The sequence below is a fragment of the Chiroxiphia lanceolata genome, chromosome 19, assembly GCF_009829145.1.
Source record: "Chiroxiphia lanceolata isolate bChiLan1 chromosome 19, bChiLan1.pri, whole genome shotgun sequence".
NCBI classification, from domain to species: Eukaryota; Metazoa; Chordata; class Aves; order Passeriformes; family Pipridae; genus Chiroxiphia; species Chiroxiphia lanceolata.
This window is the reverse complement of record NC_045655.1, coordinates 3,680,553-3,703,359: the sequence shown is the minus strand read 5'-3', so window position 1 is coordinate 3,703,359 and position 22,807 is coordinate 3,680,553. Positions and strand designations below refer to the sequence as shown.

Genomic DNA, 22,807 nt, shown 5'->3' with positions numbered 1-22,807 from the left:
CTCCTCGTTACTTCAGCTGCTCTCATAAAAGCCACCTTCAAAGAGACAACCTGCAAACTCTCCAAAATCCCACAGGAGCAGATCTTCCCTACTCCTTTCTCTCCATATCTCACACAATCCTCCATCTGTTCTAAACTTCCAGTGACCCTGTTAATTCTTCTATTTATAATTCTTCCATTCCAGCTTGCAGAAAGCCTCGGAAGCACGTTAATATACATCTCTGCAAAAGGGAAATCAATTCTGGCCATTCACGTCAAAACAAAGCAACTGAAAGCATTACAATGCAAGTTTAAATAGATACAGCTAATGGCAAACAGAGCAAGAGACAGGCAGAGGCATAAACATCTCCAGAAACCAGCAAACAACTCTGTGCCACAAGCTGAGTGATTCTCTGCATCAGGAGCTGCTTTTATTTCACCTCTTCAGCATTGCAGCAGGACAGAAGCTGTGGGTATCTTTAAATCCCCAGCATGCATTTCATTGCTCCATTTAGACACTGTTCCACTGAGGAGAGCAGCAGCTTCCCCCTCTGCACATAATCCATAGCAAAGTCACTCAGGAGAATGTGAACACCAGAACCCAGCGTGCAAAATAAGCTGCTGAACACTGGACACACAGAATTTTCCTTATTCCATACAACATACACCTGCCTTTATATCTTGTTGCCAGTGTCTCATCTCTCTAGAGCAGGTTCCTCCTACCTGAGTCATGCCAGGAATGTTTCAGGTGTGAAATCTCTGTGCTGGCAAAACAGAGACTGCCAAAAAGCACATCTTCTCGTTTGGAAGGAGCAAGGAGCTTTCCTGGTCATATTTCACCCTGAACTATTTACTCTAGTCCAAAATGAAGCCTCTACTTTACCTCACATCATTTTAAGATGTTTTATACCTGGCTTTAACCAAATCTTTCACATTTCATCTCTGTCTCTCCTTGTTCTGGAGGCTTTTAACTCACTTTCATGACCATTCTACTTCTCACTCCACAGTCAAGGTGGGTGTGATATTATTCCCCGTTTCTTTTTTTTTTACATGTCCCCACTCCACTCTCCTGCTGCCATTCATGTACTTTTAGAGTGGTTAAAATGCTACAAAACGTAGACATTCCTCAGTTCTGTGAAGGATCACAGCTGAATCACATGGTTTGGTGATGCTGCTCTTGGAAAAAGGTGAAGAGAAACCGAGGGATGATTTTAAGTGGTCACTGAACCAGGAAAAAGGGCCTTCAAAGTACTTTCTGAAGCTTTTGAGTTTGCCACCAGCAGACAGTGTTGTCATAGAGAACCTTCAGAGCCTGGCTGTGTAAAGCACTGTTTCCAGGCCACTCATTAGTTGGTGCTTATTTCATCCTTTCCCTGCTTTTTTTGTGAGCCATCTGAGCCCTATTTTCAGCCCTCGGAAATGACACAAAACCTTAATGCTGAAGTTCTCCTTTTAGCTGGAGTCTGATGGAGAATAAAAGAGCAGACAAGACAGCTCAGAAAACCCTCCAGGCACATGTAGCATCCCAAAAAACATTTGGTTTCCATCTTCAGCTGGAAATTATAGACACGACGGATGTGTTTTAAACAAAAAAAGGTCTGTTTGACTTCATTCTTGCAGAAATGCTAATACTGAACCACTGTCAGTGGTGTGAATCAAGAAGGGAACAGCCAGGAAGCAGAATTTCCCTAAGAATACTGAGATCATGGTAATTAATTCATAAAAAATCCCTACTAGTGGAATAATTTTTTTCGTGTGTTGCTGTTTAGCAAAAATACTGAGCCTTGGATTTTTGCCTGAACGCGTTGGAGACAAAGCATCATTTTAATATTCACCCTACAGATGGCTGAAGGAAAAGAGAGAATTGCTGAGGTGTCCTTTTGTCTTTTAACAGAACCATAATTCAAATTCACACTGTTTTCCAAACAGACTAAAGCAATAATTTGTTACTGAGTATGAACATACCCAGACCGCTGCTTCCTGGAATTGCCTAAATTTTGTTTTCTAAGAAACAATGCTGTCTGGCATGAAACAGAGCTGTGCTTTTCAAACATCCCACAAAGACCTAGTCAGCACAAGAAATGCAATTACTTTGTTTATCAGCTTCTAAAAATACTAGAAACATTCCTCTTTTGAAAAAGATGGGGTTTTTTTACACACCCTCAGCTTGACAGTTCAAACTCATTAATCCTCTTCCTGAAGATTTAGTAAAGTTTAGGGTGGGGTTTTTTTCAGAATTACAAAATGACACAAGTTGTATGTAGGTTTTTTGAGGGGGTATTATCTACCCTCGGGTATTTAGTGCCAATTGAGAAAACACCCTGCTGTGACTCCACAGTCCAACCAAAGTCAGGCTCAGGACGTCTAATGAAATTCTGAATCTCAATAAAAGGATGCAGCAACAGCCAAACAGAGCACAGGTGACATTGTCAAGAGCCTAAACTGACTTTAATTATAAAACCAATTAACATTAAGTTTAGAGGGGTAAATTAAATAAATTTAATTACAATTTACAGCTAATTTTGGCAATTTTACCTGCATTTCAAAGGGTGCTGGACCTTTTAAGACGACACTGTTTTACTCAATGGACCTTTAAGAGGAGAAAATGGTAATTGTATGGATGTAATAAATCATATTTTGCTCTAAGGGGCTTTGGAATTGGGTTTTAAAGGTGTCAATTTTACATAATTGATGAATTCATACCCCAGGCCCTCCATTTGCAAGACAACATGAGATTCTACTTGTAGATTCAAAGTGATATTGAATCTCCAGTGTTCTCATAATTAACAGAATATATGAAAGCTTAAATCTTGTTAAGGTGGTCTTGAAAGGGTGAGACAGGAAAAGTATTTTATTGTTTTTAGGGCTGGAAAGGATGAAGCAACAACTATTTACAACCTTTGTTCATATGGGATTTTAGAGCCTTTGGCAAGAGTTGCAGATTAGTCACAAAATACCTGAAGGATTTTTGAGGGAAAGTAGAACATGGAGTTTCTCTACCGACCTTTTACTGTTATTAATTTAGAATAAAATTAAAACTGCCACCAATTACCTACTGCAAATTATATGATTTTATTTCCTGAAACTCCAGCAGCACAATCCTTTGAGTAGCTCTGGGAGAAGTGAGATGTTTTCACTACTTACAGCCCTTTGCCAGTGACTTACACGAAACATGAGGACATCATTTAAGTGTCAGCTCTGACTGAGCTGCACAGACTTAGGATCTCACTTTTGGAAAAGCCACGAATTTAGAACAGAAATCACAATGAGCCTGAACAGATACACAGAACTAGTGCTTTAATCACTATAGGGAACAATAATTTAATCAGAAATTAGCCTCTGCTCTCACTTGGGATGACACAAGTCCTTCTCTGAAGCCATTTATCTTTGCTGGTTATTGAGAAAACCTCTTAATGCTTCAGATAACACATCAGACTCAGGGGGTGAAGTCTGATTACTCTGCATAAGGTAAAAGGGATCACTGTGCCTGCATTTAGCAGTAGTTTTCTGCAGGACATGTACAAAATGAGTCACACTTGGCACAAGCAACTGCATCTGGCACGTCCTGAACGTGTCTGGAGTAGCATCCAGTAACTCATGGGTTAATGCTCAGTGCAATATTTCAGTATCAACCCAAACCATACTGGAATATGTGCAGTTGTAACCTTGACAGAAGCAAAACAGCATCAGGGCCCAGAGCTCTGCCAAAGCAAACGTTATGGAAAGGTCAGCTGGAAGGAACACCAGGATCCAGCTAATTGGAACCACACTGCCCGTGCTGGGGTGCAGGGAGTGGAGGCTGTTCCCTCCTGCAGGAGAGCTGAGCTTGGGTTTGCTGGCAGGAAAGTGGCAAAACCCCAACAATATTATTTTTCTCTTGCCCTTTTTATCGTCTCTGCCGTGACACCTTCAAGTGTTTGTGTGATGTGAAGTCCTGAATGGGTCACCTACAGATGTAACCCAAAGCTGGAGAGGTGCTCTATCTCAGCATCCATCTCCATCTTGGCTGGGTACAAAAAAAGCTAGAAAACAAAATAAAACGAAAAAACCAACACATTTAAAATGATGCAACACTGCTACAAACCAACATGGTCTATTTTTACTGTAACATCTCAAGAATCTACCAGACCAGCTGCCATCTCTTCCCTTAGAGCTTATTTTCTAATTCCCCTAATTTTGCAGACAGAGGAGTGCAATTGTTTGTTGCTGGTCAGTCAGTCAGGAATTCAAAGTGCTCAGCAAAATACTAACAAAAGAGAATATTTTCATGAACCCCCCAAAATCACACTGCACTGCATGGCCAAGGTAACACATTGAGTGGACAGGTCTGTCCTCTTTGAATGAAGCAACTGATTGGGGACACACAGCATTTAATCTCCTTTCACCCCCTGCCATGTGATGGCAATGACTGAGGGATGGCTTTGGAACGGCATTGGAACATCAAGCAGGAAATTCAGTTCAATTTTTGCTTTGTGCATTGACTGACTGAGTGTCTCCTGTGTCTATTCAGTAATTTTAACTATGTGTATACAAATGTCTTCTATTTTTTTCAGATGTGTGTGGTCTCAGGGCCACCACATTAATCAGGTTTATATATATATTTGTCATTTTGTCTTCCCATCCATATTCTTAAGAAAAGAAAAACACATCCAGCCATAAAATGAATGTTCTGTGGCTCTTTATAAGAAACAGTCATCTGACATCAGCCCTACAGCCTTTATCTAACAAAAAGTTATTGCACACTAGAAAATGCTATAAAAATAAGGTATTTGGAGTCTCAGACAAATCTGTCCTGAGAAATGTCTGCCATTGCCAAATATAAGCAACCTCCACATTTTCAATTGACTGTAAATTGGACAGTCATGTGCAACAGTTTCCACTTGCCTGTTCACCCCACTCCTCACCCCGATTTTTGGCAATCGAGCTTTCCAAAGGGAGTCACAGCACAACTGCTCACAGGGCCGACCAGACTGATCAACATCCCACAGGGACCTGTCCAGCATCCACTTTGGAACTGGGAAATACGTATGAATGAGCCTGAACAAGGCAGTTCAGCATCACACCATCCAAATAAAGAGTTACTCTGCTCACCCTGAGTACTGGCTACTACAGACCAGACACTGCTACACAGTGGAACTCACCTACTACTGCACTTAGTTACCAGCATGTTGCTCTCAGTACACACCATGAGCTCTAAATAAAGTAACATGGCATTTTAAAAGAAGAAATACATCATCTGGAATATTAAGGATTGCCCCAATTTACATCAATCATCAACTAGTACTTTTCTGGACAAAGTATCTGATGAGAAATTTGCTACATTACGTCAGAAGTGGCACAGGAAAGAGAAGAAGTGGGTTTGTACATTTTTTACCCACTTACTAGCTCACCTTTTTCCTATTAGCTGGTGACAAACTTCTGTAGAGTTTCTTGCCTTGCTTGCCAGCATTCCAAATGGTGAATGATGTCCAGGAGCTCAGGACTCTGTCCTCAAGGAATCTGACTCGGTGGTCCCAGATAGTTCCCCTGGAGAGTTAGAAAAAGGGTGGATTTTGACCTGTGAAGCTTTTAGCATGATTATATATTATATAATAATATTATATATATATTATTAGACATAAAATAAATATAATATAATATATTATTACCCTATATGCATACACTCCCCTACATGTAAACCTGACTGAAGTGATTCACATAATACAAAAAAAATCACACCAAAACATTATTTATTATTAGTGATTTAATTGTAAAAGTTCCAAAGTATTATTCTGCAGTGACACAAAGGTGACTGTACCTTTATTTGAAGACGACTTTCATAAGAAACTGCATTTCAAGGAACAAAGAGCAGCGGAAATTTTTTATATTTCTTTTTTTGGGTGAAGGGATATGTCTCATAAAACTTCTTAAAACATGCTCCAGGAAAAAAAAAAAGCAAGTTGGCAGATGTCTGTGTCCAATTACACCTTCATGTCTTCATCTTTGGGATAAGTTCCACAAGATAATTTAAGCCAAGTGGTTGAGGTAAACAACTGTGACAGTAATACCAAATGATGAACCACATGGCTCTGGAACAGCCAACAGCTTTAAACACTGAGGGCCCACTGAGAGCTTCAGTAAGTTCAAGGCAGGTTCTCAAAGAGAAGAGGAAAGCAGTTTGTTTTCCTCCCAACTGGTAAATTCACTTTGACAACTACAGCACTTCCCACGTGTGTGTGTGTGCTCCACCCTATAAAGGAACATTTAGGACTGCATCATTTACAGTGGATTAAAGGAAACTGCCTGCTGTTCAAAACAACTGCTTTCTGTCCAGGGTTCATTTAATATTCATTAACTAATAACTTATCTCAGACTTAACAAACAGTTTTCTTGATAGAATACATTGATTTTCTCAATTTATGGCTTGACAAATGAATCTTCCTAACCTACATCTCCTGAACAAGGCACCTTGAGTTGAAACTTTCATAGGAAATTCTGATGAACACCTAATTGTGTCTCCTTTCTAAAGGCATTTCTTCAAATGGGTTTTTCCATTTGCTTATTCCCATCATTCCATCACAGCCCCAAGCTATGGGTTTGAAAACCCTCATAACACTCAGGCAAAGGGACTCTTGCTGGGATTGTTCCTTAGATCCAGCAATTCACTTCATTTCAGCAAAGCCAAATCCTGCTTTGCACTTCATCACTGGCCCTGGTGTGGTAACTTGGAAAGGGCTTCATGCACAAATAAATGTACCCAAGCACAACAGCCAGTCCATGTAAAACCTCCCCCCTGTTTGGAGGATGATGATTGTGCACCAGCATTTCAACTAATGGAGGGAAAAAACTCTTGGATTTGATCACAAATCTCTTCTAATGCAACCACAAACTGCATTCCTGCTTGAACTGCTGCTGGCATCCTTTGACACTTGCCTTTTTCCGTGTTCATTAGAGCATAATATATTCCCAGAAGGAAAGTTAAAGGAACCAAATATGAAGGTCAAGTATTTTTCCAGTATCGCTTTACTAAAGATTTTAGAGCTTCTATTCACTTCTAAAAAGAAAGATTATTGCTTTGCACGTAAATGGAAAAGTTTTAAAAGTGATTTTCCTTTGAAATGTGACTTCAGAAGGATAACACTGTATTACATTCCAGAGGTATTTCAGAACCTGTTCTGTTGGCTTGAGTGACACCAGCAAGTTTCTTTTCCACTTGAGTTTGCAATGTTCAGAAAGCAAAATTAAAAACCAGGCAACCATACAAGGCATAAATAGAATTATCAACCAATTTCTAGTTGCAGTGCAAACACTGCAATCTACCTCCAGGCACACAGAAATTGTTTTTAATTGTCATGGAGATCCCAGCACAGCAGTATTGGCTCTTCCAGACAGTATTTGATGTCCAGGTGATGGGAGCCTCTGTGCCACAAAAGTCCCTATGCAGGTAAAACTCAAATCTCATTGTTAATAGAAGATTTCAGACTGAAGCAGATTTACTGGCCCCATCTTACCTATGAATGTTATTTTGAGAAGTGTGAGTGGTCAAAATCTGTAAGGGAACTGCACTCAGAAATAAAAGGACATAAAAGTTATCAAACTCCAAATTAATTGGAGCGTTGTTCAAACATAAGAATACTGTCACACAGCTTCATTTAAGCACCAATAAACAGCTTTCTTAAGCACCTATTCTGGGTTGTGAAAATGAAACCAGTTGTGAGTTTTGCTTGCATCACTGTGAGGCATTCTGATGACAATGCTCACAACTTACAACTCAGCCATATTGTGTGAACTCTTCTCTATTTAAAAAATTAAGTTATATTGAACACTTTGCAGTCTAGAGTTAACCCCAAAATATTTTTAACAGTGCAAGCAGAGATAAATACAGGCCTGAGGGGAGAGTTTGTGACTGAACTTCAGAGTGACACTCACAGACTTCACCTTTGTTTTCAGCATCTCACACACTGAAGTGGGAGATGCTCAGGGGGTGTCAAGGGAGAGTTTCGGTTCCCCCCGCTCAGGTTTCCAGTTCGCCTCATTTGCCACATTTTTTGATGTTTCCAGAACAGATAACTGGGATTCCTGCCTGGAGGGATAAGGGAATGCCACTTTCCCACCCTTTCCGAGCCAGTGCAGGTGCAGCAGACAGGAGCTGCAGCAACGTGCAAAGGATGATTAAAGCAAACGCCTGAAACGATGCAGGAGTTGGACAAACCACTGCCGGGAGAGGATTCTCACAGCTATTTTCAGATTATGCATTATTACATATTCATAGCCACCAGCAACACCTAGGAGGTATTATTACTCCACATCACCCCAAATCAAGGCTGCTTTTCCTACCCAGCTCAAAAAGGACTGGAGAAAGCAATTTGCAGTAGCCTTTAGGAGCATTTCCGAGCCTGTACTCAGCTCACAAGAGTCTCCTCAGCCAGAAGGTGGGATAAAATTCTTCTCACTGATCAAGTTTGCTCCCATATCCTAATATCCTATGTCCCTAATTCTTGAAATACATTATTTCCCCATTTCTTTCATTTTCTTGTCACATCTTCACAAAAGAAATGTTAGAAGTATGCATTTTTCCACTTGGAAAGCCATCCTTGAGGCTTACATAATTTTCCTAAGCTCTCACTTGCCGTGGCCTCTCACTACTCATCAGTTATGTTGTCTGGAAGGAAGAAGAGGAGCCAAATTTCTGCAGGAGTGAAATGAGGGTATTCATGCAGTGGGTGAGAATGACTACGCCGTGTGTTCCTCAGCCCCAAACAGTTATTACCAGACCATCTACCCAAGCAATGCAACAATGGAGCTCTGTTAGAATGTGTGGTGACCTCCTGACTGAACACAGGAGTCAAGAAACATCTGCTCTACTCCTATTTTGAAATGAAAGATAATGTGACAATAAAAGCAAGATGATTTAATGTCTGAGCTCAGTCAAACCTCACCGTACTGTTTGAGAGCCTTTCCCCTCCTTCCCCCAGCGAGGCTACATAAGTGAATCAGCAGAGCAAGGACAGATGTACAACTACTTGAGAAATGCAGAAATACAAGCCCAATGTCCTAAACAGTACTGGAATTTTAGGCATTGATTGCCATCCCCAGTAACACTATAGATCCATAAATCTGACCTTCTCTCTGTACACTGGCCCCCACACTGCTCAGGTGACACCAGGCAGGAAGAGGAGCTGCCCAAGTGAACAGCCCCTTCCAGTGGCTTTTTACTGATGGCAGGATAAGAGAGTTCTGGATTACAGGTGAATCTCACCTGATCGATAAACCAGAGGTGGAAGAACAGAGACCTTTTTAATCACAGTGAGAGCTGGAAGAACAGAATTCAAGGTCCTTACAGTCCAAAGGAAATTCAGAAATAAATCCTGTTTGAACTTTGGCCACGCCGGTGAATAAACTGATATTTTTTTGTCGTTGTTGTTCTGTTGAACTTCATGTGAACTTATTAATTGCTGGACTATATCGTCCCACTGAGTTATTACATTTACACTGTTAATAGGTTCTATTAATGTCTCAGTTCATCCTCAGGTCACGGGTCATTAGCTGAGGCATGGTTTGCATTGTGGCCTATTTTTCATGAAAAGCTTATTAAGAAAGACAGAGACTATCAATGTTAATGGCATTTACTTTTCAAGAATCTAATGAGGTCATTAGTTTCCATGTTTAATTGAAGTGCCAAATGCAAGTATGGAAGATAAAAATGCAGTTGACCTCATCTTTACTTCAGCTGTACAGGAATATGTTACGCTATTCCTCTCTCCTGCCTATTTTTGGATGTGTATGTTTTTGCAGGAAATGAAGGAGGCATTCCTGTGCTCATCACTGATAGAGACCCAGAGCACCTCTGGAACAGCCAAATAGTTCAGGCCAAGTGCCTGTTCTCCTTTGCTCAGATGACACTGGAAACTTTCAGTGCTTGAAACCAGATGGTTTCAATAGATTATGTAATTTTGGTTATTTTTGCAGACCAATATTATACTTGTCCTGAATACAGGGATATGAAATTACTGAACCCCTGTAGGTGCACTTCACCTTTTCTGCCTGAAACAGAACCACCTGAATCTCAGACAGAAGGGACAAAACTTATTTTCTGCATATAATTAAATTTTTCCTGACTAAAAAAAAAAAATGTATATTGCTACAAGGATTAGCAAAGTTCCCCAACCACTTGTCTGTGAGCAACACTACCCAAAGACAAGTGCACTGTTTTATTGTTCACCTTGTTCCAAGCTGGCTTTCATCTCTCAGTGAGGTACATTGTTGTATATACAGTCCCTTTCTCTCCACTTCAGCAAGATAAAGATCTGTGAGTTTTACAGTGTTTTTATTATACATCAAACTCTCTTACTCCAGCACTTCTCACTCCAAAGCCAGCTCTGATATCACACCAGTGCAACGTGGCTCTGCAGCCCCGAGCACACACAGCCCTGGGACACAAACTGCAACGTGAGGTAAAGTGATTCAGATCCAAGAGGTACAAGGTGTGGGATTTTGTGTTGTAAATTCCTGGCTAAAGATCCTCAAAACTTGTCTTGCTCATTCCCATCCAGCAGGTATCCATCCCGGATTGGAGATGAACGTCTATATTTCTGCATGCTCCTAATGAAATCTAAATATAGACACTGAACTTGATGCAGATTCTGTCATGCACCCAGAGCACTTAATAACACAGACTGATGCCCCCAGGGTAAGGGAGAATGCAAATAAGATTGTGTTTCCTGCTTCACAGATATTCTCAACTCCAGATATTCGTTCCAGAAGGATACTAGTCATAGGAAATGACCTAAAAAACGTGAGTGTTTGCAATTATACACGCTAAATAAAAAAAGAACCAAATGTCACTTGCCAAGTAGTTTTACATATATTTTAAGAAGTCTGAAAAAGCAAAGTCAGGCTTTTTTTTCCCCTGCACCGTTCTGAAAGACACCCACATAAACTGAAATCAGTCCACCACAGGCTACAAGTGACTGTTGTCTTTGCTGAGAAGATGGAATCGTGCACCTTTGTATAAACAAGTCCTGGTAACCAGTTCTGGTGTTTAAGACTGAAATTAGGCATAAGTGTTAAAAAAAAAAAAAAATTCAACTTTCTTACAAGTATAATTTTGATCTCAGACAAGATCTTAATCTGGTTGATGAGTTACTATTTCCAAATCCAGATCTGGGCTAAGTCAAAATTCGAAGATGACACGGGTCAATGGCAGAAAGACAAATACCACAGAAAACTGCTCAACAAAACACCCTTCCAAAAAAAAAAAGGCTTCTAAAAAAGCCAGAACACATAAATTAAATGAGGTGGGGTGACCACAAGGCGAGTTAGGCAAGACCCAATTTAAATTATAAACTTAAACCTTTGTGATGAGCCCGTTAATCTCTTTTTGCTCAACACGCACCTCAGTCTTCAGACACAGACACTTGCCAACCCTTCAACGACGTGGGCAACAACGAGCCAGGATGAAGAGCTGTTGCACAGCCTCGTGTTTGGAAGTTCACACCAAGCATCACCACCACCAGCAGGACCAGCAGAAAGCCAAGGGGAAGAACGGCCTGCCCTGATTTCTCAGAACGAGACGCGAAATTTGGAACGTCCCCGCCGCACATCTGAAACAGCTCCCAGCGCTTCCACATTCCCCCAGCGTGCTGTAATTCAGGGGGCTTGTGCCACACAACCTTGTAGATCTGGATAAGCAACAGCTTGCAGTAAATTCAAAACAAATCTGTTTCCAAGGAAAGGATGCTTTCCCACAGACACAAGCAAAAGGCTTCCAGGAGCTCCAGCATCCCACGATGCGTGGCTGAAAAGCTGGCCACTGAGTGCCAGAATGATCCCACACTCAAAGAGGGGGAAAAAAATCCCCTCAAACACCAACAAAAAGGAAAATAATTTACCTCACCCTTGTTTGTGAAATCCAAATAATATGTTCTATTTGCTTGGAATGACCTTTTCATAATTAAATTATTTTATAGACGCATATATGAATTTATATAAAGATCTATAGTGACATTAACCATGATCACTACATCACGTGCTATTTATGCTTAGCATGTTATAGTATTTACAGCAATACAATAACATAGTGATAGACAAGCAAAATGCACACAGGAATGTTTTAGTTTTCCTACTCAGCTCTACAAAGCCACACATATATGACTGAAAAGTGCATTTATATCATCAATCAGTAAGAAAACAGGTTTACTTAATTACCACTGTGATCCTGGTGTGGGACTCCTGAAGAACAGTAAAACTCATGTAATTTTCTATTAATGTCAGAGCACAAGAGAAAGTAACTACTTTGGCTCAGTTTGCAGCACGTAGAGGAATCAGCAACTGGTAATTTAACATCTCCTTTAGGGGCTGAGCAGCCCTGGAAAGGCAGCAGGGAACTGCTTACAAGGAAGCACCTGAGATAATTACCCTAAACATCCTCGGGGATTTTTCAAACCTCATCATTTGATTTAGATGGTTTAGACCCTTTAAAATAGGAAAATAATATATGTAAACGCAGCACATTATCAGATAAAAGGTTTGGGTTTGTTGGTTTTTTTTTCAGAAGGAGGTTTTTGTTGGTACTACAAGTTTCTGTTTACTTTTTTAAAAATTGAGACAGCGATTCTGAAACTAAGGTTTACCATTTAAAAAAAAAATTATATATATATTTACATTTTTATATTATTTTTCACATGGCAAAAACTATGAGAATGAAACCCTCACATATTAAAACTCCTAATTAAAATCCCCAATAGAATTTCACCACTAGGGTATATTTTAAACACATTCTTGCCATCAGGTTCAAAGTATTGAAGGAGTTATTGCTTCACTGCTTGCTTCACCCCTTGCTTCTGAACAGGGATTCACCAGATCAGATATAGAACCACACAAGTGATTCTTTATTTCTGTGAGGGCAAGAAGTTCTTTAAATTTTTGATTTTAAATTTTGAATTTTTAAATTTTAACTGTAAAGGTGCATTAGAGGAGCAGGGAGGTTCCTCAGGCAGGTTCTGAGATCTCACGTGGAAGGAAGAGTAACTGGACACTGGGAAAACAGCACTGCTGTAATGCAGTCCCCAAAATGCTCCCCTGCTCTTACAGCACCTATTGTGAAATTATTTCAGAAACAGCTGCAAGGAGAAAACAATTTCTTAGAGTATTTGCCAAATATTGAGGTGCCCCCAGCCCATTCCTGCCTCACCAAGTCACAGACACCAGTGCAGCGACAGCCTGTGGGCAGCAGGATCTGCACCAAAAGATTTCCATTCATAATTTCAATGCCAGCATTACAGGATGTCACCCCAAAGCAATTTATAGCAAGAATAAACAGAAAACTGACCTTCCACCATCAAAACTACCAACATATTTATGTAATGCTCGCTTTTCAGCCTTTTTAAACAAACAAACAAACACACACACAACCGGGTAATTGTTTTGCTGTGCAATGTCTGGAACACATTAAGCATCTCTGCTGCCTCTCAACCACAATAAAGGCAATTCTTCATTTCTCCCAAACCCCACAACTTACTCCAGGACAGAATGAGTCGCAGCCTGCGGGTGGTACCGGTAGAGCAGGAGGCAACGGTTCACTCGGAAGACTCCACCACCCTTCTGGATATGGTCATAGAAAAACAGCAGATCTTCTGGGATCCCCTGGAACAGAAGCAGTTATTTCACACCAGTCAGCGACCAGCATTCAGTTACACCTCAAGACATTTTGTTTTTCTGCCAAATGAATTTGGTTTAACGTCATTTTTTTTCACAGACACAACTTCTCTATTACCCAGAGAGGTTGTGGACTCCCTATCCCTGGAAGTGGCCAAGACCAGGTTGGATGGGGCTTGGAGTAACCTGGGATAGTGGAAGATGTCCCTGACCATGGCAGGGGGTGGAACTGGATGATCTTTAGGGTCCCTTCCAACCCAAACCATTCTGTGATATTATTTGTGTACATCTCAATGAATTAATCTAATGAGTCATGAAATAAATGTGGCTAAAGCTACTAAAAAAACAAGCAGTGCTAATTAAAAATGAAGTGCAGCTGACTGCAAGGACAGAGGTGGAAGACTCATCATCATCATCTCATTTTGACAGGGATATCAAGCTTGGTACAAGTTAATCCAAAATGAAAGAAACCCAGCACTGAACAGTTTGTGCAGCCCGAAGTGCCACGTAACCAAATGGTTTATACTGAAAGGGACCAGTGACTTCAGAAGAGTGTTTTTATGTTGTGCTAGAATTCCCCTTCTTTCTTTGGTTGTCATACAAATACTGCCTCTCCCTAGGAAAGGTGACTCAGGCCCCACAATAACAGACCTCAATAAAAGCCTGAATAAAAGCAGCCTCAGAATGAGGCAACATCTGAGAACAGAACTTCTTGTTTTTTGAAACTTCCTTCCATGGTACATTCTTTCTAATGGGATTGTACACAATCCTGATGAAACACTGCAAGAAAAAAGCTCCTACAATTGTGGATCTAGCAGGTTCTTGGAAATATTAAGAGATTTCACAATCATTTGCAACATTTCCCACCTAAAAATCAGAAAACCTTCATGCCAGAGTTAGTGTCAAAAGGGCAATCATACAGCTTGTGGTATTCAATTACATTTTGTGGCATATGAAAGCATAAACCCACCTTTAAAGCCTTATACAGAAGGCAAAAAAGTAGCATCTATTTATATTTTGCAATGCTGCAACTTCTTGAAATACATTTTTTTTAAATACAGATACTTCTTCCCTCCAACCCAGTGTTTAAAAGGTCATATGGTTTTATCAGACTAAAAAACTCTGATATATAAAACCAGGTAGGTCAAACAAAATATTTCAGTGTAGAAACAATAAAAAGCTGAAAGAGAACATGAAGTTGAGAAGGAAAGGAGACTGAAATACATTTCTTTCTGTAGACAATATCACACACATGAATAACCAGGGCATAAACCTCAACCTCAGTTTTAGGCATTCTATTTCAACACAGAAAAATAACAAGAGCCCGAGTTTAAAAAAAAAAATAAATAAAAAAATTGAATTTTTCCCCCATTACCACAGCTTCTGAGTTTATTCCATAATTAAGAAAATGAGATTCTCTAATTAAAGTGCTGGACACAAAATCCCTCTGTGGTTTCTTCTGGTCCTCCAGTTACAGGAGCAAAAAAGTTCAGGGAATATTTCTCATACCCACCAGGCTGAGCAGTCGAGGGGATGTGAGAGGGGAAGAAAAATGAGACAAGAAAAAACTCTGAACCCTGAAAAACAACTCCAAACCATTCAGTTGAACATATGTATCTTGAGAGAAATCAGAATCAACTCCAGTTCTGGACTTTGCAGCTCCAGAGCTCACTCTGGGACTGATGTAAGACCCCGAGTTGGGCCACACTCCCAGACTCTGAATGAAATGGGCTCTGCTCTGCTCACTGAGGGCAGCTCAGCTGGAGCTATTGTCTGCCTTTGCAGATGTTTGTCTGACTTCTGGTTGAAGAGCTGTGATGCAGAAGAAAACTTTTAGAGAACCTCATACAATTTTTGTGGACCTACCCTGAAAGCCACAAGAGAAATGTGGAGGAAGCTGGAGTAGCTGACAGCAACCACAGTCATCAAGAACACAAGGAACACACAAAATAAATTTCTTTTTTATCTTGTAGGCCTTTCCATATTTTTCTTATTCTGGACTCCAGTGGAAATACTGAGCCAGCAGCAAAGTTTAAACCCTTTTCTCTTTTCCAGTCACACACCAGACCGTGTCATCAGGGCACAAATTCTGCAGCACGTATCAGTTTGCTGCAGGAGTCACATTTTGAGTCAGGTCTCTGATTACATCACACACATATCAGCAATTCCTTCTCTTTAGGATCAGCACTTACATTATTCAAGACAACCATTAATATGAATATTTAAGAAGAGTTACTGCAAAAGTAAAAGGATCCTTCACAACGCTGTTTGGTTCCAAGTGTTCTTTTGCTTCCCTTTAACTGGCAGAAATACTCTGGAATAAAGTGCACTCAGCCCTAGGAAGGAGCAGGTGCCTTGTACTGCTCAGCAGTGGCCTCTCACATTACAAAGGAGCAGCACAGCCACGCATTTTTCAGGGCAGGAAAGATGTTGACTGTGTTATGGATCCTGCAGGGATGGGACTTCCTAAGGCTCTTGAGCGTGTAAGTTTGCTGCAACACAAGAGTTTCTTCCCAACTGAGATCTATTATTGGATCCAGACGGCATTTTAAACACCAGGAATCTTTGTCAAACAACACAACTTTCAAAGGAAAAGCTGTTTGACCACTAAAGGGATATTTTAACGTATTTTTTGAAAAATAATATCCATAGCTTAAACTATCAGTTACCAACCCAGCATTTTAGCAATAGGCTACCACATCAATAGCCTTCAGCACCAACGGATACAATTAAATTGCACAGTTTACATGTTACTGGACTACATACAGAATTTTCCACATCACAGGCAACACCCAGCTCTACATCCTCTGCTGCACTCAGGGACAAACTGATTCCAGCTCCCAGTGAAAAGTACAGCCTGCCCCTCTCTGCTGTAACCAAAATGCACCAGCCACAAGCAAAATCATTGTTTACTTTATCACATTACTACTGAACAGGTAAAGGGTTTGTGTTTACCCAGGATTTTGGGCAGGTATCCCTTGCTGTGCTGATGGTTGGATGTAGGGATGAGGGGCCTGATCTTTTATACACCATGGGATGTCAAGCAGAACTTAACGAGTTAAGCTAACTCCTTGTTCAGGGATCAAAGTAAATTATCAATAATCCTTCCCTTGCCATCTTCTCATCACTCACTGTTGTCACTCCTGGCAGATCACTGTCCATCAAACAGTGCTCCAGCCACCTCAATATATGTATTTTCCAAGGAGGTTCAAGCCTCCAGCCACTACAACAAGCAATTCTGGTTACAATTTCTGCAGCTTCACCATCAGTAATGGTAAGGAGCACCAGTAGGGATGAAGATCAGCGGTTTTTGGAGGACAATGCAAGATCGACTCTGTGCAATGCTGTAACCAGTAACACTTGATAAGATCATTTTGTAGCCCTGGGATGACCAACAGTAACTTCTGCAGCACTTCAGGCTGACAGGAGTCCTTTTTTCTGGTGTCTTGGACAGAACTCACCATGAGGCTGTACAGGCTTTAACACAATGTAAGAGCTGCCTTTTACTGCGAAACCCAATGTAGGAGAGTGATTCTGTGGCACAGTCAATCTGTCCCACCTTCCTCATCCACCTCTTTTCCCTCTATCCAGCTTCCTCTCAGTCTCCTTTGACATGGTTCCCTTCCCTACCCACTTCCAGTGCAGATTTAGCCTGTGCAGAGCAGTCTGACCAGTGAAAATGGGAGATTTCAAGAATACACACATTTATAACAAACAGTGTGATGACAAACAAGACAAGAGAATTATATCTATCCACATAATAAAAAAACCCCTTCGGTTTTGGAAAAGCTCAGTTCTTCCTCTTGATCAGGGGCATCAAGGAAAACTGGGCTATAACTTGGTACTCCTTCTGTAAACCAGTCAGCAACATCAGGGTAACTGTTGGACAGAATATACCAAATTGCTTTAATTCCTCAAAGGAGCTTAAAATTGGTGAATGGAAAGAATTAAATAGCTGTTAATAGCTTCTCTACAGGATTATCCAATATATTCTTAAGTCTCTCTTGCTGCAGGTCTGTCACTCCATTTTTTGGCTCCCATCCAAACCATGCCTCTACATCATTTTGCCTTGATTATAGGACCCAAAGCCTGTAACATTTACTTCATTGTTTGGAAATAACAGGTTAGAGGAAACTCCAAAAGGCTGCTTTCATCCAAATGCCTTGGCACAGAGAAACTCAGTTAAACAAAGATGATGGGGAAGTCAAATGGAAGGGAGCTGATAAATTCTAAATGATATTTAATAACAGACCAGCAGAAAATGTAATTAGACATGGGGTATGGGGTGAATTTTCAAATAGCTTATAAAGTGTAATTAATCATTGGCTCCACCAATCTTCTTTCCTTTTTAGATCAAATATCTATTTCTGTTCAGCCTTAACTATATCAAGCCAAAAATGAGTAGTGCCTGTGTTTTATCCAGATTTTCCCCCAGAGCACCTTGATCGGTTATTTTTCAGACTGACAGTATTTTAATTCATGTTCCAAAAAAACCCAAATTCCTACTTAGCCTTTTACCTCTCAGGCATTATTGTAACCATTTGCCTTTCTGGAGGGCATGGCATTTATGTGCTCTGGCAGAGAAAAATGGAAAACTGCATTAGTTAGTGCCTAACAGCCTCCAGAGTCACCTCAGAGCTTTACTGCATGGCTACAGTCTCCTGTGCACCCAGGGATATTTTGACACCTCCTCAATTCGTGATTTTTCTGACCTTTTATCACAAAAATAGATCAAAACTGAGCTCCAGACACTTTGTTTGGAGCCACAGTTTGTATTCAGAAAGGCCAGTGGCTTATAATACTCTATTCCATCTGGGGCTCATTATGAATAATTTCCCCCCTGTTTGCACTTCGAGATTAGTTCAGAACTTTAAGGCTGTCACTCCATTTTTGGTTCTCACACACTTAAAAAAGGAAGGTTAAATACAGAGGTGACACGAATTTGGGACAAAGCTGTGGTAAAACTCTAGAGAAAGAAACAAGTTTGGCATATAAGATGTCAAGAGTAATAGTGCCTGGAGAAAGCCAAGACTGTACAATTTTCCATGGAATGGAGTCTGCAGGTTAACAATGTTCATTTGTACAGCTCTTACTGTACTCAGGATTTCTCACTGAAGTGCCCTGTTAAACATATGAAGCAATAACTTTGCTTCCCTAATAACAGACACCTCTTCCACCACTGCACGTGACTTGTGAGTTCCCCACTCTAACAGATGATACAGCTTCAAAATGTGCTTTTCACATTATACCAGACACTTTTGGACACAATTATTGCTTTTCAGCAATGGTGCTGGTTATTAGAAGACACCCAAAATTATAGGAGCAAACCCAACCATGCAGGTAATGCCACACTAAATGTCAAGTGTGAGTTCTGAAGGGTTTAGTGAAGGTCCTGCTACTTCTTGCAGTAAGCACTGCACTCTTTATCCAAACTTGCTGGATAACAGGAAGATTATTTCTTTTTAGTTTCCTAAAGAAGTCACAAATGTGGTTCACATGACTCTCCTCCTAGCAGGGGATACTGTTTAAAATGTTACTTTACAGGCTTGTGGCCACTTCCATTGTATTATCTCAGCCTCAGCACACCACCAGAGCTGGCTAAAATTCTCTACTTCTCAGTGTTCCTGCTTTAATTATCATTTATCAGAGGTTGAACCTCTACCATTTTAGTTAATTAGTGCATAAAACAAACCTGTCAGGTTCTTAGAGACTATTTATGAAGATCTTATCTAGGATTCTGCTTGGACATTGCCACAGTGATTACCTAAAAGGACTATATTCCCAACAACTGCAGATCCTGTCCAGAAAGAACTTTATTTCTAAAAAAAATAAATATTTTTTTAAAAATCTGTTTCATTTTGAGCTTGGATGGCTGGAGAGATAAGTACATATCTACCAGGAATAAAAAAGGATTGCACCATAGCTTATCTATTTGTATTTTATCAGTCCACCCATAAACACCACATCACAATTTCTTCCATGGAAGAATTACCCTCCATTTGTTCTAAGCACTGAAATATGAAGAACAGGTGTTTGGATTTCATTTCAAATGAGAAATGCAGCTTTTTGGCACTGAAACAGTTTAGCAAACGGAGAAGGCCAAAACATGGAGATTTGTTGGCCTGTTGCTGTGTTTACTGGCAGCAACAGGACACTTGCAGGTCTCACTGTTAAATACCAACTCAAAAATGGAGAGGGTGGGATCAGATTAATACAGAGTGTGGGTCAGGTCAAAACATCCACGGGGATGATTCTGAAGAGTCCTCAGTATAGTTTACAACAGCTCCACTGATAACAGAGAAAAATCTTCCTTTGCCTCAAAGGAATTCTTTTCAAATGAAAATGAACGAGTTGGAGCAATGCTAAATACTTTGAAAACGCTAAATACTGAAAGATTTAGGACTTGATGTTGTGTCCTCTAAACCCACAGAGGACAAAGGTTTGACTTCATTGCTCGTGTCCTTTGCTTTGTTCAGCCCCTTGTTCGCAGGGTGTTCTCTGAAGGGTGTTTCTCTGTTTCAGCCACAATCTGAGCACTTCACAATAGGGACAAACAACATGTTTAACTTATCACTGGTAATTTTTAAAACTAGGATTTTGTGGCTGCAAAATCATCGGGATTAAGACTGTCAGTGTATTAGGGCTGAATAACCAGTGGCACAGTTCCTACACAATTACACAGGGAGGGCAAAATAGAAAAAACCCAACTCAAAAAAAAAAACCCACAAAACAAAGGGAAATCCCCCCCAAAACTAAAAGCAAAAAGCACAGAACAATAGTCTGCTTAACTTAACCTCTTGAACTTTATCATTAGGTTTGCTGCTCTATTGTTGCTCCTGCTTTAACTTGCTTGCTTTCTTTTTTGAGCTTACTAACAATGCTCAAGAAGTCAAACATTCTTCAGAGAGTGTAAATACAACGATAAGAAATAATAATAAAACAGAAATAAAGAGCATGGGTCAGTGAATGTAGATTGTTTTGGGAGCCAGGCAGCATTCCCAGCTCTTCCACTCACCCACCATGTAATTAAGGGCAAATCTTTTCACTGCTCTAAACAATTCTGTTCTCTGTCTGCTGTCTCCTTAAATTATAATTTTTTTGGCAGCCCGAAGAATAATATTTGTATATCCTCATACACATATACATGTGTGTATGTCTGTGTGTATGTATACACACTATATGGCACTGAAGGGTTTCATTTAGAGGCTATAAAAATAACAATAATAATCATAATGTGTTGTAGTTTAAATAATAAAATAGAAAATAACCTTGGCAGATTTTTTTAGTGTACTAATAATGAAGGCTTCCCCTCCAAAAAAATTCAGAACCACCCATTCTAGCCTTAAAATCTCACCAAAACCACTGGAAGCAAAACCTCTCAAGTCCAAACCACACAGAATGGATCCAAATGTATCTGAATTAGATCTATTTGCCAACATATTTCTGGTACTACCAACGGACATCCACGGATTTTATTCCATAAACATGCTGATGAGCTTAAAGCAACTGAACTGATGTAGGAAATTTCTGAAGAAAAAGAACACCCAACTGTCAGGGGAGGAACTTCTCAGGTAACAGTCATTTAATTTGTAACCTCTCAGTCCTGATGCTGAGGAGAAGCTCCTTAACATCTTTCAAAGACAAGCACAAGAACTGAGACTGACAAGTGGATATGAGACAGCTGGATAAATGAGATTTAATGGTTGTAGAATTATGGCACATTGTGACCTCCCCTCCTCCCTTCTTTCTTCATCTCAGGGATATAAATCTTCCCCCTCAGGAGAATGTACTTTCATCTCTTTGTCATCCTGCCTGCACCTTTCTTCCCTCCCAGTCTCCTTCACCAACCTGCCTTACCTTGCAGAGATAGTTCATAACAAAACTATGGGCTCACCTTTTTTTAGCTTTCAGATCTGCTGCATCTATTTCAGGGACTAAAGAGGAGCTTTTACGTCTGAATCCTTTAATTTTTCCAGGTATACTGACATATCTAACAGATGTGTTGGATTTAACTACAATCAATTCAATCACCAGAGTTATCCCCAAACAACCTTAGTTGGTTAATGACTGTTTTTAAAAAAACAGGTGTATGGTGTGACCCAGGTGTATTTAGATCTCAGTTTTTAACTATACCCCTTCTCCTAGTGTTCCTTAATAACAGGTTTAGGGCTTCCAGAGGTTGTTAAACAAAGGGATGGTTCCTGGATATCATCCACATTACTCACCTTTCCCCCCTCATCAAATTTTCCCACGTGAAAAAACCACTCTCGAGAACAGAACCAGGTTGGCATGATCACAGTGGGGCCGTGGGAGGTGAACACCTAGGAAAGGGGGAAAAAAAAACCCAGTCAATTAATAGAATGTCTGTTGGGGAACAAAGCAGACCTGAATCTGGCAAATACTTGGCCTGTGCTTGACCTTCAGCAATTTCAAGCACTGAGAAATGCAGGTGTTTAAAATTCAGCACGTGCTTGGTGTTGAAAGTGCAGCTTGAACCAGCATCTCTGAGGTGCCACAGCCCAGCAGGTGAGTCCAGTTCCTGCTTCACATTCCATAACTTCCTCTTCTATCATAAGTTGCAACACATGCAGAATACTTAAAACTTTCCTTCAAATCTAGGGTTTTATACTGGAAATGGCACTTATATCAATAATAGCAATGTTGACACTTAAGTGAATGAATTGAGAATAATCATGAAAAGTTAAAGTTCTTAAACTGAACCCTGTAATTGTTGTGCACTGATTTTCCATTTTATATTCCTTATACATATATGAAGCAGGAACTTTAACTGATCTTTTATTTCTGCCAAAGACACTTAAATCCTAATCAAGCTTGGACAAGTAAAACGCAATTTGTTTTAAAGATTACCTGGGCACTATGGGTTTGCTATCCAGTGGTACCAATCTCAAAAGGTCTTTGGAAAGGAAGAGCTTTAGGGACTGAAAAGGGAGTGATTATTAATTTCATCTTCTTGACTAGTGACAGCTGAGAACTCTACAAATGGGTCTTTGCAGCTTTAAACAAACTTGTTGTAAATACAGCTGTGAAATAAGCCAGAATCTGGATTACTGAAGGTAAACTCGTTCTTTCTTTTAGCACAAGATGAAGTATCCAGGTAAGGAAGAGACTGAACTTATCAAACACAATGTGCACTGTGAAGGCAGGAGTCAGGGCCTGTTTCCAGAAACTACAGA

At 40.2% G+C, this 22,807-nt stretch overlaps 1 protein-coding gene across 1 annotated transcript in view; it reads right to left on the bottom strand.

Annotated features, from left to right (window-relative positions):
• B3GNTL1 (UDP-GlcNAc:betaGal beta-1,3-N-acetylglucosaminyltransferase like 1) overlaps positions 1 to 22,807 on the bottom strand; it is a 113,848-nt gene that overhangs the window by 12,175 nt on the left and 78,866 nt on the right. The window contains exons 7-9 of the mRNA XM_032706574.1: positions 21,839 to 21,934; positions 13,477 to 13,601; positions 5,369 to 5,504 (exon numbers count right to left, since the gene is read on the bottom strand). Of these exons, the coding sequence (XP_032562465.1) occupies positions 5,369 to 5,504; positions 13,477 to 13,601; positions 21,839 to 21,934 (357 nt within the window). The remainder of the gene's footprint in view (positions 1 to 5,368; positions 5,505 to 13,476; positions 13,602 to 21,838; positions 21,935 to 22,807) is intronic.